At 32.7% G+C, this 17,273-nt stretch overlaps 1 protein-coding gene and 1 pseudogene across 3 annotated transcripts; both read right to left on the bottom strand.

Moving 5' to 3' along the window:
- Positions 1 to 2,248: 2,248 nt before the first annotated feature.
- LOC143633021 (1-deoxy-D-xylulose 5-phosphate reductoisomerase, chloroplastic-like) lies at positions 2,249 to 6,077 on the bottom strand (annotated as a pseudogene). The gene is made up of 9 exons (XR_013153613.1): positions 5,694 to 6,077; positions 5,495 to 5,624; positions 5,354 to 5,415; positions 5,129 to 5,278; positions 4,959 to 5,026; positions 3,823 to 4,039; positions 3,623 to 3,744; positions 2,498 to 2,644; positions 2,249 to 2,410 (listed from the first exon to the last, which is right to left on the bottom strand). The product of XR_013153613.1 is annotated as a 1-deoxy-D-xylulose 5-phosphate reductoisomerase, chloroplastic-like (transcript).
- A 4,216-nt stretch (positions 6,078 to 10,293) lies between these two features.
- LOC143633020 (E3 ubiquitin-protein ligase SIS3-like) lies at positions 10,294 to 16,814 on the bottom strand. 2 transcript variants are annotated; one of them, XM_077101399.1, is made up of 10 exons: positions 16,776 to 16,814; positions 16,671 to 16,709; positions 16,492 to 16,558; positions 16,312 to 16,385; positions 15,147 to 15,285; positions 14,202 to 14,294; positions 14,042 to 14,107; positions 12,780 to 12,899; positions 10,958 to 11,071; positions 10,294 to 10,872 (listed from the first exon to the last, which is right to left on the bottom strand). In XM_077101399.1, the coding sequence occupies exons 1-10, from the start codon at positions 16,802 to 16,804 to the stop codon at positions 10,516 to 10,518; spliced, it is 1,098 nt and encodes a 365-aa protein (XP_076957514.1). In that variant the 5' UTR covers positions 16,805 to 16,814; the 3' UTR covers positions 10,294 to 10,515. The 2 variants fall into 2 exon arrangements, with proteins under 2 accessions (XP_076957514.1, XP_076957515.1); XM_077101400.1 differs by lacking the exon at positions 16,776 to 16,814 and having other exon boundaries at positions 10,295 to 10,872; positions 16,675 to 16,693.
- Between the last annotated feature and the right edge of the window lie 459 nt (positions 16,815 to 17,273).

Below are 17,273 nucleotides of genomic sequence, written 5' to 3'. Positions count from 1 at the left end.
TTTATTTAATGATTCTGAATATGAGGAAAAAAAACACAATTTATTTTTATATTTATATTTTATTAATATATGTAGGTGATGGAATTTACTTATGTTAGACACAATAAAAATAATAATATTAATGATCATAGTAATCTACCTATACTAATAAAAAATAATAATTCTGGACACATGTCATTCTGAGGTTAATTCTCACTATCAAATTCCCGTCCAAATCACTTCTCTTCTATTGATGTAAAAGAAAAAAAATATCTTGATTCTAAATATAGTATTGATTAAAAATTCAACATATCGTATTAATTGGTCAATCTCCATTGATTGAATTATTAATGCAATAAATTATATTGTAAACATACTTAATTTAAAAAATATATATATTAATATATATAATAATTACGTGTCATAAAGATATTTTCTTTAAAATGTATATAAAAGAGTTTATGTTTACAGAATGCGCTAACATTTAATTTTTAAGATATCTTCATATTGAAGAACACTATAATAATTTTGTTTACTTTTAACAAATATTCAATGTTTAATAAGTCTTAAAAATCATAGATAAAATTTTCATTTTTTATATTTAGTATAAGACTATTGACAGTTAAACAACAGTGTGTTTATAAGACATCATGAAAGCTGTTTAAAAAGGAAAATCTGGTGTCTTTTTTGGTTTATGGTTTAGGGTTTAGTATTTAGGGTATGGAGTGAAAAACATTTTTGTGAAAGACTTTAACTATATCTTTCGGATCAAAATGTCTCATTGTTTGAAATGTTGCTTCCAGTGGCATTGCTTTATTATTGTATATCGATGGTAGAGTAACCCATTCTCGATTTAAATTCAAATACATTTGATGATACAAAGCGATATAATGCATTTTTACATAATATAAAGAGACTTAATTATCTTTTATTTTATTTGTATTAAATTATTCCTTGTATTTTATACATTAACTTATACCGTGTAATACACGGGTTTCTAAAGCTAGTAATGGTAATATTAGAATTAATAAAGCTATTTTTTATTAACAATAGTAATATAAAAAAGATAATAAAAAACAAAATTAAACAAAAAAACGAGATAATAAAAGGAGATAGTAAATGAAAAAAAAAGTTGTTGGAGGCAGTGATGTATTAGATAAAAAAACATTATAAAAAACAAAAGTGAAAAAAAACAAGAGATCTAATAAGTTGGGAAAGGGGATACACCAAGCAAAAATGAGGAGTATGTTTATTAACACTATTTCTTTATCCCTTATGACGCTTGTCTTACCACCAAGTCATGCCCATTTTCTGAGACTAAATCCTCAAGCTGACTCAACTCCAGGCTCTTGCTAACAATATTGTCTACCAGCAAATTGAGAGCTTCCTTTTTTCAAAGGCAAATATAAATGTTGTGTCAGGACCCGCCAATGAGCTTCTAACACCGAAATTTATAATAGTCAAACAATCTTGCAGAACTTCTGACTTGTTTTATAAAGATTATGGTTAACAAGTCAATCAAGTTACATTAAAATTTCTAACATTAATAGCATAACATCAAGTTATCAATTCATACATGTATATTTTATCACTACAAGACCCTTCATGACAAAATATGATAAATTATTCGAGTCACTTATATACAGAGAGGGGCTTATTATGAAACCCCGAGAAAAAAAAAGTAGCATAACAAATTTCAATCATGAATTCATCCATTAATGACTATAACTTAAAAACCTTCAAAATTAGGAAAAATGTTATATTTTGGAAAATTAAAATATTTTGATCATACCATAAGTCAAACAAATTACACCACTAAAACAACTGTTTATTGTCCTTAAGTAGACATGCATCTCACTTGAAATACTTATGTTGACTGTTTTCTTACTTTCATATAATTGATGGCATAGGTGGGTAGACCACCACACGCTACGTTCATGCCCTTCCCTTATCTCATTATTTGTTGTAGAAACAATAACTAAAAATTGGATTCACATGTGAACCGGCACTATAAATGAAAACTTATAAAACAGAAAAAAGGCATCACTACTTACAAAGTGTTGAAAAATTTCATGTTAGGAAACTACTAAACTTGTAAGACGATCACACTTTAATTGCTCTTTATGAGCACCTTAATTTATAGGCACTAAAGACCGGGAAACCGGTTGTACAAAATGAACAATTGCGGCTAATGCATCAAAGTTTTGCGTCCAGAAATTTCACAGACAATTGGCATTACTATATCGTGTATTTAATATTTGCATTTGGTTTTACTCACACAACGGCTAACGATGATCTCAAGCTAGCCGCATATTCCCGGGCCCACAGGTCATAATGTACAATTTCTTCAAGTGAAGGTGATGCCACCAATTCGGATTGATGCTTCTCACATGTTAGCTCGACAACTTTAAATATGTCCAAGTACTTAATCCTGTATTAACATAGGTTAAACGTTAGCAGTAATTAAGGATTTGTGAACTTTTAAGGAAATGATTTATGCGTTGTTGATAAAACATACTTTTCATCTATGAACATCTCAACTGCTTTCTCGTTAGCAGCACTAAGAACTCCCGTCATCGTGCCGCCAGCTCGCCCCGCAGCACAAGCCAAATCCATTGATGGGTATTTCACGTTATCAGGTTCTTTGAACGTTAACGAGCCCAGCCTGCATCGCCTTTGTTAAGAAATGTATTCACTTCTTGTGAAGTCTAGTTTATTTTAGGGGTGACCATTTCCAATGCGACACGAATATAATCAAGTTTTAGGGTGACCTAATCTTTAATAAAAAGGTCATGTTCAAATTGAAATATTTTAATTAAGCAGGTTGTGTTCAAGTTGACATGTTTAAACTTGGGGTGTAACGTGGCGAGCCAAGCCAAACATAAGCTTGGCTCATTTAACTTATGAGGGCCCGAGCTAGAGCTCTAAATCTAAAGCTCAAGCTTGAGCTAGTCACTAGTGACTAATTTTTCAAGCTCGACTCATTTACTATTTATTTATAAAAATATTAATTTCTTTGTATATATTTCTATTTGTTTTTATATACATTTACAATTAAAAAGTTTATCATAGCAGAATATAAACTATTTAATTATTTTTATTATAATTCCATATATAATAGTAAATATTATATGTAAATACATATTTATTATTATAGAAACAATTATACAAATAATAGTCACATTCAGGATCCCGAGCTACTTGAGCTCAATAAGTGAAGCTCAGCCTCGGGCTAGCTCCTTTTTGGCTCGAAATTTGGCTTGGGCTCATTTAAGCTCGGCTTAATCGAGCTTTTAGCGAGCCAATCTCGAGTAGCTCATGAGCAGCTTGGCTCATTTACACCCATAGTTTAATTAAGCAGGTTGAGTCGCTAGCCCATTCATCACCCACTTAACCCATATTTTACAACTCATCAAACTGATTTACATATTTACAATTTGATCACCGCCCGTGAACCCGTTTAACAATTTTAGATAAACAAGCTAACGGGCCATGTTCAAGCTACATGATTTTATGTGTGTCCGGATTACGGTTTCAGTCATTCACACGAATAATAAATGGATCATGTTTAACTTAAATGACTCAACCCGACATGATTGGCACACGTATTTTATTTGTTATAAAGCATTCACAAATTACATACTTGCAAAGATCAAGACGAGGCCATGTAAGTTCAGAGCACGGTACCCTATCGGGCCAAGATAGAGTGTAAAGAATTGGCAAACGCATATCGGGCCAACCTAACTGGGCCAGAACAGAAGAGTCCTGCCAGAAAACAGAAATCATTTATCTAACGGGCCAACGGTTATGGCACGTAAGCAAAAGGATGAGATGGAACCGAACCTGTGTTTCAACCATGGAGTGTACGATCGATTGTGGGTGAATAACAATTTCAATATTATCATAATCCGACCCGTAAAGATAATGGGCTTCAATAACTTCCAGACCCTTGTTGAATAGTGTAGCTGAATCCACAGTAATCTTTTTCCCCATGCTCCAGTTTGGATGTTTTAATGTATCAGCTACTTTAACATCTTTCAGTTTTTCAACTGGTAAATCTCTTTTGTAACAAAGAGAAACGTAAAATTTATTTAATATATAATTTGCAAAATACAACAATGGGCAGTTAAACTAGTTACCCCCCTTGAAGGTTATCTGCCCAATGTAAGTTGCGGGTTGTAAGTTAGCACAAGAAATAACTCCCTAACCGAACAACTGAACTGAAATAACCAAAGCCAACCCAAAAGCAACGATGGTTTGGTTTTATGTTCCTTAAAAAAATCGAACTTTTTGTTCGGTTATGCATGTGTTGAAAACCAAAAAAACCGAGTCGGACTGTAAAAAACTGAATCAAATCCGTGAAAACCGAAAACTACCGACTTTTGTTATTGAATATATGAATTATAACTTTTATTTTTGAGTGTTGGGTAATTTACAAATATCAAATAAACGCAACCCAAAAACTTTAGGCCAAATGTGTATTAATTAATTGAAAAAAACTTTAAGCCCAAAGTTCCATACTCAAATTCATTACTTTGGGCCATCTTTTTCAGCCCAGAAAATGCAAGACCAAATGGCAAAACCGAAAAGTCGAAAACCAAAACTGAACACATGTGAAAATTGAAAAAAACGACTTTTGTTATTGAATTTATGGATTATAATTATTATCTTTAAATTTTGAGCAATTTATAAAAATTAATTAACCAGTGTCACCCAAAAATTTTTTGCCATGCGTGTAATAATTAATTAACAAAAAACTTTAGGCCCAAAATTTCTGACAAAAGATCATAATTTTTGGACACTCTTTTTGGCCCAGAAACTTTAAGCCCAAATGGCAAAACCAAAAAAAAACGAAACACCGAAACCGAACAGTTTTCAAAAATTCGATTGAGCCCAATACCGACCCAAACAAAATTTTCAGCTATATTTCTTAATGGGTTTTCATAATAACAAAACAGGTAACAAAAAGATCAAAATACCTAAAAGCACCTCCAGATGCGGTTAATATTATACGCCTTAGAGCCCCTTCAGGAAAGCCTTGAATACACTGAAAAAACAACACAGGTTTTATAATAATAATAATTATTATTATTATCATTATTATTATTATTATAATATCTTTTAATTTTGTTTTATATTCTTGTATTACCTGGAATATAGCCGAATGTTCCGAATCAGCCGGAAGAATCTTCACATTATGTTTATGTGCAAGCGGGAGCACAAACGGGCCACCAGCAATAAGGATTTCTTTATTAGCTAAAGCTATGTTTTTCCCTGCTTCAATTGCAGCCACTGTAGGCTACAAAACAAAATTAAACTTCAATAACCATAATTAAATTTTCAAACTAAATAATCAAGAAATGTAACATTATACCTTCTAACCAGCACAACCGACTATGCCTGTGACCACAGTGACACAATCCAGGTGGCGGGCAACTTTAAAACACAAGAAATTAATCAGTTGATTGCATAATGGTTAAACTTGAACCACACGGACTTGGCGATACTGAATTACTGACCTCGATCACGCCTTGCTCACCGGGAATGATTTCGGGTGTGTAATCAGCATCAGCTAAAGCTTCTTTAAGTTCAGTGACTAAAGATTCATTTCTAATGGAAACTAATTCAGGTTTAAATGTTTTCACCTGCATATAAAACAAAAAACTAGTTCAAACATTTCATCAAACACTTGGCAGGCATTACACCAAACTCACCTGTTCAGCAAGAAGGTTCACATTTGAGCCAGCAGCAAGTGCCACTACTCGAAACTTATCAGGGTTTTCAGCAACAATATCAAGTGTCTACAAATCAAAAGCTTAAAAAAATCATTAATTTATTTAATGCACGCCAAGTGTTTGATGAAATGCACCTAAAGTCCCAATTGAACCAGTAGACCCAACAATTGAAATGGGTTTCGGGCCAACCCAATTCCTAGTCCCGGAGTCGACTAACGCGATACCAGGCCACGCGGGTGGTGGCGGTATCGCCGAACATTGAATTCTTGAAGGCTGGAGCTTGAAATGGGGAGTTGGGAATGTGCAGGTGTTGGAGAAATTGATGAGCTTGGTTTGTGTTGGAGATAAGAAATTTGAAGACATTTTTGTTTGTTTAAATTTTGAATAGCAAGATATTGATCTTGAATTTGATTGATTTTGTTAGATAGTTTAAAGATTGATCAAAATGTGTACAAACACAAAACAGGGAAAGCACATAATATAAACGGCTTTCTGATGTTGAGTTTTCAATTTTATAATATTTAGATTTATGATACAAGAGGATATTCCAAGGTTGAATTACTCGTTTGCAAAGAATTTTGTAGGAACCTTTTGAGGGTCCGTTCTGATTCAATTTCAGCAAGGTATGTCATTATTAGGAGAAAACACCCCTAATCTAGGATTTATAGTTGGGTAAGGTGAGTTACTATGTTGTATACGGATGATAAGCCTTTCAGAGTCCTCTGACAACCAAATGCACTAAAGTCGTTTAGCAAAAAGTTAAATAAATTTTGTTCTCTCTTGATCTTCTTCAGAATATAAAATTAAGATGATCAGATAGATTCCAAGTCCAAATTTGACTTCATCTCGTTTTTAACATTTATAATGTAAGCTGCGTTTTATGTGATCGTATGACTTACAAGATATTGTTAAGTCACGTGAGTTTTCTAATTATGGAATCATATCAATCAAAAAATAGGTAAGATTTTATTGCTAAAGGGGGTGATGAGTTGAATTAACTTCAAATTATCTTAACTATTTATTAATTTTATTATGTGATTATTAATTTATAATATGTAAAGTTTAAGTGTTTACTTAAAATCCATATATTCAAACACCCATTCATGTTTAGTTTCATGTTATTAATGGTGATGAATGATGATAATATATCTTAAACTGAAGTTGTAAATATAAAATTTAGTAAAGAAGCCAAGCTATGTTGATTATAAAGAAATGATGGATAATTTCACTTTCATAAAATAATATCTACACGATAATGGCCACTAAAGTGGATATATCTACACTTGTTAGGTCAGGGTGACGGGGTGTAATCTAGTTACAGCTGTGAGCTACTCAAAATTAGTTTTAAAAATAACTTAAATTCTTTTTATATCAAGTCAAATTTAGCTCAAAGTGGTTAAGTAGGTTAGGTCAAAAGGGGAGGTAGTTTTTTATTATGCAAATCGCTATGGATTGAGGGGTGACACTAAATAAAAGTTGGTGGGATTATGTGTGATAAGATAACGATTAAGAGCAATGGAGTTTTCAGTCAACAGTTAAAACGTGTTAAGGCGGTGGTGATAGGAGATTGGTGGCTTTTGTAGGTAATAATCTTATATTAAACGTAATGTGAATATGTAGATTGTAACAACTAACAAGTAATCAGTATATACATGCTCTTTAGAAAACATAGTTTAATTTCGTAATTTAAAAGACGCTTGACGAATATCAATGTATGATAGAAGACTAGGAGTAAAGATCGTGAATGGGAGCACAAGATTTTGAATCCATTTGCGAAAAAAGAAAAACAAAAAAAAAGTTGGGATTATTATTAAGTTGTAGAACGGAAGAAGATTATGTTTACGAAACTAGGTGGATTGTCGATGGGACTATGATCGATGGTGAATGAAGTGAAAAGCCATTGAACTACCAGAGAATTTGGAAGATTAACATTCGAAGGTTTGAGGTGGATGTGGTGAATCAAAATTATTGGAGACGGCGAAATATGATTGTCTTGTAGCTGGGTGGTATCATTGTGATGTGTTGTGCCTATAAACACATAGGGGCGGTTAGATGAAGTATGGCTTTGAAGTGAGGGTGCGAGGTTTAAATATTTCATTATTATAATTTGTTTTTTAATAATACCGGTAAAATGAACATTTTAAAAGAAAAAAAAAACACTTAATAAAATAAATAATGTTAGTGTCAACTGTCAAGGAACATAAGCGTCACCATTGATTGAATAATGAGTGCTGAACTTGTAATTTTCTAACCGTTGAGACCAAAATCTACACTTTGGAGACTATTCATATAATATTATTTATTTATTTATTTATTTAAAATTTTCTCTCTCCTTTTTTGATTATGTTCGATATACTTTGTACATGTGAATCACATGATTCTCACAATTCTATATTTGGAAAAAAAATGTATTGATATCAATTTTGATCCATAAAAGTTACAAAATTGGTAATATTAAATTTGAAAGTGTAAAAGCCTAAAAGGTAACTAGATACTGATGTTAGAAACTATATCAATCACTTACCAGTAAATTAATTAAGGACTATCCAAAAACGAAAATTATACCTGAAACTCATTTAAATAAACTAGGTTATTACTCGGCGCATTGTGCCCGGCTATTATGTTGGCCGGACGTCATTTCCGTAAGTTGTCGCGAATTCGGTTGGCATCGGCTACATTCTTTACGGTACCAAAACTAAACCCAAAAAATAATTCCTCAAAATAACATATTTAAAACAAATTAAAAAAATGAAACATCAAACCACCTTACGTTTTTGTTGCTTGATTTAGTATGAAATCTATTTAAAAAAAACAAAGAAAATAAAAAAAAAACAAAATTATACCCGAAACTCATTTAAATAAACTAGGTTTGCAGAAGATACAAGCAAACTAAGCTTAAATCAGCATAAACAAAAAAGATGTGATTGGCTAGATTGTAGAAATACTGCGCGTCGTTAAACTGATTTGCAGAAGGGGCACAACTTTCAATCTGTCATTTCCACAAAATATAGAAGTTCAAAACAAATGTGCATATAGCAAAACAAATTTGTTTAACACAAAACTTTGGTTGTTTTAGAAGGGGGTACTTACGGCGACAAATGATTTTTGAGTGAGATAGTCTTCCCTTTAGAGTTTTGCAGTCTCTTGGGTAAATACCGTACCCCTCCTACAACACCTTAAGGGCCTTTGTCCTAATCTCAATGAAACCTGAAATTCAGATGTGGTGGCAAGTTTCATGGAGCCAAGAAGTTAGCATATTAGAAAAAGCAATGATGTATTACAGAGGAACGAACTCAAGTAAGTCCCTACCTATCATTGCATACTCACTAGCCTTGAAACAAAGTGCAATGATACCCATTCCGACCATGGATTCTTTCAATGCTCTAGGCTATCACCACCTTCAAACTTTAAGAAATCACCACAAATTAAAACTTATAATCTCTTTATTAAATTAATCACTTAAATGATTAGGGAATTACTTACATGTAGCATTCGACCTTTTAGCAGCCCCTAGTCGCGTGATCTGCCATTAATGAGCACCATGGGGTCTCCTTAAGCATATTAGTTATCCCCATATTCATCTCAATTCAAAATAATAGTGTCGCATCCAGCTTCTTTGTACCTTTTATCAATTCAGTTAACAACAAAGAGATATAGATTAAGCAAATTATATTTGCAATAATCCTTAATTATAAGGGGAATGATAACAATACCACAGGTTCTCTTATTTCATACTGATCATTTGGGGATAATGCTACATTCAGTGTCAACTCTTAACACTTTGATAACCAAACTAATGACTAAAATCAACAGTTGCTGAAAGAGGTGCGCAAATTGGGGAAGTGAGGTGCCAAAATTGACAAAAGCTAATAAAAGAAAATTCACGACTTAATATAATGTAGCTACAGGTTTCTCTTTAGTATAATTTTTTAGTTGAGTATTTAAACATCTAAAGAAGAGAAATAGCATATTTGTGAAAGGAGACAGGCAAGATGCTCCTCTTGGACTACTGGAGTATAATACTATTATGGAAAGTAACAGACAACTAACACCAATTAAAAAAAGCCGTCTCATAATTTAGTAACTTGCTATTTAAAAAGCCCCTTTATAAATAGGTTAATAGTATCAAGATAAAAGTCTTTTGGGTAATGACCTAGTCTAGTGGTATTATGTTTGTTATTTTGTGGGTATAATAAATCCATGCAAGTGGAACGTTAGATTGGTTTTAGCCAATGTTGTAAAAATTGATCTAGGCGACCAAACAATCGGCGCTAATCGGAACCTGAACGCTTTGATTTTGGCTGCGAATCTGAGGCTAAGGTGCTAGTCGGACAAAATGGATACTAGTCAAGACAAATTCTGTTCAAGCTGCCCATCTCAGCCCAATACGTCCAGAAGTTTTATAGTAATATTTGGCCCAACAAATCAATCCAATTTCACATTTTGACACCTAGATTACTTGTATTTTTTCTTTTTTCTTCTTTTTTTTTTTTTTGCTTTTAATCTTTCTTGATTTGAGATCATCTTCAAGCGGTTAACACCTAAATTACCCTATATCTTTAACAAAACATCCATCTTGAAATCAAAATATTAACACCCAGACTGACACATTATCCAAAACTTACAAACTTCTTCATTACATCCTTAAAAGCACATCATAACCTTAATTAATAAATCTATTTGACACCAACAAAACAAGCAAAACACGGTTTAGTTTCCGCAGATTCATACAGTTAGCTGTCACGTTAACCTAAGATCACGCACTCGTGCACCAAAAAACGCACCCACGAGCCGAAAAACATCACTGTACAGAGTCTATACTTCTTTCCAAATTACGATTTTGCCCCTCCCCTCCGTTTTCTGCAACTTCCAAAACAATGTCAGAATCAGAGCTTGAGGTGGATCCCACGTTTACGGTTCGGATTGGGCGGAGGAAACCTTGCATCCTCAATAGGTAACTTTGACTAGATGGTTGACTTGTCATATAGCGAGTTGTTGAAACGGTCAACCGGTCAGGGTCAGCAGGAATGGTTTGTAGAGCACTAAGGTCAAGATTTGGAAAAACCGAGCATCGGCATCTGGGGCATTTAACGTTTAACCGAAGCCATTCATCGATGCATGCCACGTGAAAGTTATGAGCACATGGAAGACCTCGAACCTGGTTTTTATTGACCAAGAAACAGTTATAATCTAGGATCCGTTATACCATGACGATTTTGTTAAAAAAATATAATAAACAGTACCTCATTCCCGACATGAAATTCTTCCAAACAAATTGGGCACTCGCTACAATCGGTTGGAACAGCTTTTAGCATGAATTTTGGAAGTTCTTGTATAAGTGCTTCCACTGCTTCTCTCTAAACGTCAATCAGAATTCATCATTACATATGCATATGCACACACATATACATATACATAGGGGAAGGTTCATGTATAAAATGATCTTAACACGAGAGCATAGGAAACAATACAAATCTACCACAAATGAGAATGTAAGAAACAATACCAACTATAGTACCAATCTACATAAACAATGTTTTATAATAATAAAGAAAAACCCTAATAATAACAACAAAACAAAAGAATCAAAATTAACAACAAAATAATAACAAATACTTATAACAACATAAGAAAAAAACCTAATAATAACAACAAATACTTATAACAGCATAAGAAAAAAAACCTAATAATAACAACTAAATGTAAATCAACAAATACTTATAACATCTCATAATTGGAAATCAACAAATACAAACAAAAGATAACAGCAAGCACTTATAAAAACAAACCTAATAATAATAAATAGGTTCTCACTGTTTTCATGTTAAAAATGATTTGTATTTGATCTTGAAACCATATATATACACATGCACATACACATGCGTTTGCGCATGTGTATATACATATGCATGTGCATACACATGTGTATGCACATGCACATGCACATGCACATGCACATCCACATCCACATCCACATCCACATCCACATCCACATCCACATACACATACACATACACATACACATACACATACACATACACATACACATACACATACACATACACATACACATGTGCATAGACATACGCATACGCATGTGCATATAATATATTGAAAGGTTTTATGAGAAAACCAATATTGACTATAGATTATGTTTAATCAATAGTTCTAATCATTCAATGGCATTTTGTAATAAACAAGAAGTTTGAGGATTGATTTCAACGGGTAAAGGGTAGAATGGGAAATCAATTTGAAAATCAATCCCCTATGATTTCTTAGGGGGTAACTGATTTTCAAAACAATTTTCCATTCTACCTTTTACCCGTTGAATCAATCCCGAAACTTCCCTTTTATTACAAAAATGTCATTAAATCATTAGAACCATTTATCAAACATAATCAATAGTTGGTATTGGTTCTCAGAATAGTGAGTTCTCATATATTATGGGATGGTTCTAGACAAAACATAGTCTTTTGCGAGAACACAAATATAAGAAAATGGTTGAAATGCAATGTTTTTTCATCTATTCTGAAATTCAAAAAATATATATCTATGAGCAAATTTTGTTTACTTACAAAAACCTACACATGTGTAGGTAAACGGTTTAAACATATAGACAAATTAGTTTGATGGTGTTTTATGTATATAACCTGCACACTTGTAATTAAAAAGTACAAGATTTGAAAAATAAGAACCACTGATCAAAACATTAAACTTAGGTCTATTCTTTATTCTTGCAATAATTAGCGTTTTATAGTGAACCGCACCCTATAGTCCTATATATATACACACACATATATAGATATTAAAACTCAACATTGGTCAGTGGTGGATTTAGTTAAAAAAACACCTATTTATTAGAGGCAACAAAAACGGGTAAATTGAGGGTGTCTTATTTGTGAAAGTCAAACAAGTCAACCAGATCAAAAGTCAACGAAAGTGAATTTCAAATGCATAAAACCATCGCCACATTCAAGACATGCACTAATTTGAACAAAAAGTGTTCTGGATCAACCCGACCCATTTTGCCACCTTTAGCAATGGCATTAGATAATTAATAATTACCTGGGGTTCAGTCAAGTAAAGCCCTGGATGATAGACAGTATCTTGACCCATGCCTCTCATCTCTTGACCTGCAGCCGTTTCAAAAGCCCAATCGGGTACTCGAACCATATCAGCCAACACCTAAAACACAAAATATTTTAAAAAAGATGATACATTAATTGATATATCAGTATTAGAGGTGTGAACTTCTAACACAACACAAACCTAACGTGAAATTCAAAGGGTTGGTATAAAGGGGAAAAGTTAAAATGCAAAGGGAGACAAAAATGAGAAGTGTGAGAAGGATTTGTGGCCACACAAAAGACCTCTAAAAAATTCATAAAAAGTAATTAAAATCGTAGCTCAAAATATAAATAAAAACAAAAAAATTAAAAAAACTAAAATGTTTCCCCCGTCGAGTTAAAGGAAAAAAAAGACGAAAAAGACACAATGACGAAAATAAAAAAAAACACAATGACAGATAAAAGAGACACAATAGATCACAAAATATAACACACAATAAGTAAAAAAGACACAATCAATGACAAAAATAAACAAAAAACACAATGATAAATAAAAAGACAATGATCTTTTTTCCTCAGCATTGCTTCTTTTGATATTTTTCCTCAACATTGTGTCTTTTTTATTTAAGAAGAGGAAGACGGGACAAACATTCTTGTTTTTTTTTACTTTTTTTATTTTTCTTTTTAAATTTTGAGTTGTCATTTTTTTTCATTATTTTTGAGGGGTTTTTTTGTGGCCGCAAATCCTTCTCATCCTTCTCATTTTTGTTCCCCTTATTAGAATTCAATAACCTGACCCGGTATAAAGGGATTCGGGTCAAATCCATGAACCCATTTAGCCAAACGAGTCATGTTCGTGTCAGCCTGGCGGGTTCACAGGTTGACCTGTATAACCAATTTATTTTTTGTTTTTTTTCTTTTTAAGTTTATATTTAACAAATTAAATTGGGTATCTTCTTACAAAAATTAAAACGTAACTGTTTGAAGTACATTTCTATTTTTCGTTGCAAAATTGTAAAAACTTAAAACTATTAAATTGTGAAAACAATAAAAAACAAAAAACTTTCGGGTCAAACAAGCCGTGTGCATGTTAACCCGCGAATATGTGTGTCGTCTTCAGATTCACGCGTCTGACACAATTTTCATGTTCGGGTCCGGGTTGGATCCGCCAACACGCAAACAGGACCTGTTTAGCAACCCTAACTAATATATTATACATTTTGTACTTGTAACACGTAAAAGATCGTTTCTGTGGCGTACCCCATATTCGGAAATAGGAATCCCCTGTTGAGCCCGTAGTGAATGAGCTTGCCTTCTTGTTAGCCACTGCACAATGAATTAATATATAAACAAGAAACATTTTAAAAAAAAAAGAAGAAACAGATTATAATAAAATTTTAAAATATGGTTTATATTGCACCTTTTTCATACATGTGCCCGCAATGCATACGAGCCCGCTATAGCTAAAAAGCAACCATATAAGAAAACCCCATTTTTGACCTTCTTCAGGCAGCTGAAAAAGCATTTCAAAAGAATTCATAAAAAAATATTCATCACAAAATCCTATCTGGAATATTTGTGATTGAAAGAGGCGATTTCAACTCGTTTGTTTATAAACAGGTCAATTCAGGATGTTGTATCTCTAACGGGCAAAATAAATGGGTCAAAAGTCTTTCAATAATAATAAATTCTTTACAACCACACTCACCACAGTTTTTAGATATAGAATAAAAAAAGATATTTTTGGCAAAGAAAGTGTTCGGGTCAACCTAATCCAACCTGAACCGTTTGACCTGTGCAAGTTCCCCTTTTCAACACCTTACCCAACTCCAGGCATAAAACCGAAAAAACAGATCCGTAACCAAAAAATTTGAACGAAAATAATCAAACCCAAACAAAAACCGGCGGTTTAGTTTTATGTTTTCATAAAAACCAAACCGAGACAACAAAAACCGATGACTTAGTTTTATGTTTTCATAAAAAAAAATGAACTTTCGGTTCAGTTTGAGTTTTGTATATAATTAAAATTTATTACCAAAGAAATTGAACCGAATACATAGATTAACATTTTTAACTTTGAACTTTAAATTATTTATAACAATTTAAAAAGTAGTGTTACTCAAAATATTTCAGTCCAAACGTATAATAATCGATTAACTTACTAACTAACAAAAGGATTTACGGCCAAATTTATTATTTTGGGCCAATTTTTTTCAGCCGAGAAAATTTCAACTCCAAATGGTTAAATCAAAACCAAACCAAGATAATCGAAACTGAACTCAAACCCCAAATTTTTGGTTTCTACCAGACCCAACTTGCCCGCTTGAACAAATATATAATTAAAGAAACGAAATAATAAGCGTACACAGTCTTTTGCACTGCTAAACCATAGAGAACCGATAATAGTCCAAGCCCAAAGAAACGGGTAGAGAAATACTGAAAGAACGGTTAATACCACCACTCGACCACAAAAACGGGCTTGTCTCTGTTGTGGGCCAAAGTCCCTATTTCAATTTAGATAACAATGTTACATAAAGTTGTATAAAAGATCATATAAATGAAGAACTTCCAAAATCTAACTAAGAGCACTTATGAATCATAAAAGTTTCATTTCAGAACTAGGCTTGTAAACGAACCGAACGAACACAAACACAAACAACTAAACGGACAGCGTTTTCTTGTTCGTGTTCGTTCATTGAGAAAATGAACATGTTTGCTATAAATGAACGGTTCACAAACGTAAATGAACAGACATAACTGAACATAGATGACGAGACATAACCGAGCTAAAATTAGTTAAATTAATGTGAAGAACAATTTACTGGGCCTAAAAAGTTATTAAAAGAATATACTAAGAAATGCAAACCACCAAACTTAAACACACGTAAGCTAACAAAGAAAAATTAACCAAGTTAGATGAATGAACATAAACAAACTTCCACCAACAAATGAACACACGAAACATGTATTCCTGTTCGCTCATTTAACTAGATAAACATATAACTTTGTTCATGTCCGTTCGTTTATTAAATAAACGAACTACTCGCTGAATGATTAATGAACTGTTCAGTACTGAACGTTCGGTTCGGTTCTTTACATGCCTATTCAGAACCAATAATATGTTTAGACCCACAATAAGTGTACTTATTGGTTTGAATACGATACACAAGACGGCTATGTAACAAGCTAACAACTCATGTTTCTCTTTCCCACTACTTACTATTTTTATGCATTATGCAACTTTCGAGATTCTTAACGTGTTATAGGTTCCAAAACAAACGTGCCCCCATCAATCATATTTTCTTTTTTACTTTTATTTTCCGCTGATCTTGTGTAATAGAATAATCTACTAATTCACAAATTTATATAGCTTCCTTAGTGATAAAATAAAATAAAAATTAAAATAGTAGCAAATATATTTTAAAATGTAACTTTTTACAAACTAACAGATATAATTAACCCAAACAATAATAGTAACAATTTCTTCAAGTGACAATAATCACATCCGTATAGTAACATAAGTGACTTACAATCCCATTCCAGCAGCAAGCCCGTTATCCACAAACATTAACAGCCGAAAAATAAACACAGTAGTGTAATCAACCTAAAACAAACAAACAAACAAACCAGCCAAAAACATCAAATTCAACCCAAATAAAAATATATATATAATCAAGATCCAAAATTTAGCTAATTTCCTAATCACCCACCACAATCCATATATGCAAAGGGTGTGTGCAAAGATGATAATGCTTCCAATTAATCGCAACTATTATTCTATTATCATAACCAATCGTCAAGAACCAACAAAAGAATACCAAAATTGATAGCAAACAAATAAATAATAATAATAATAATAAAAAATTTATTATAATCTTCAAAAGGATACATACTAGTGGCAAGCATCGACAAGAAAAACCCATCGTACCTGCAAAACCCAGAAACCCGTGAATTTGCGAAAAGCATACCAAAATTGTGAATAAAGAACACCCACCACTTGAAATCGACGCCTCTGACAGCCATATGGAATGGAAAGTGTATTGGGGGAAATTAATGGTTTAACTTAAAATTGGCTGATGAAAGATGGGAATTGGGGGATTTGGGTAGGTTAGATCTGGGAAGTGTTGAGGTGTGCAAGTGGGTATGCAAAAAAGTGATGAAATTTGATGGGAGATTGGGAAATGGAAATGGAGTGGTGATTCAGACAGGGAGGGGTTTTGAAGTTGCTGTGTACTCTTTAAATGTCGTACACAAACCTTTTTTTTTTTAAATATATGTTGTTGTGAATATATAGTAAGTATTTCTTTTCTTTTACTTTGATAAATCATGTGAACTTTTTTTGTGACATGACAGGAGAAGAAAAGGGCTTTGTTGGTTGGAATGTTATTACATATGTGGGTTAGGTCGAGAACACCCCCCTGCGACGATGAGAGGGGTGATATGAACTTGTCACCGGTTGATTTTTTAAAATATTAATATTATTTTAATCTTA

Source organism: Bidens hawaiensis, unplaced genomic scaffold (assembly GCF_021521415.1).
Source record: "Bidens hawaiensis isolate Kalapana, Puna unplaced genomic scaffold, B.hawaiensis_p1.1 tig00006604_1, whole genome shotgun sequence".
NCBI classification, from domain to species: Eukaryota; Viridiplantae; Streptophyta; class Magnoliopsida; order Asterales; family Asteraceae; genus Bidens; species Bidens hawaiensis.
Note: the sequence above shows the minus strand (reverse complement) of the source record. Positions and strands in the feature narration are given on the sequence as shown.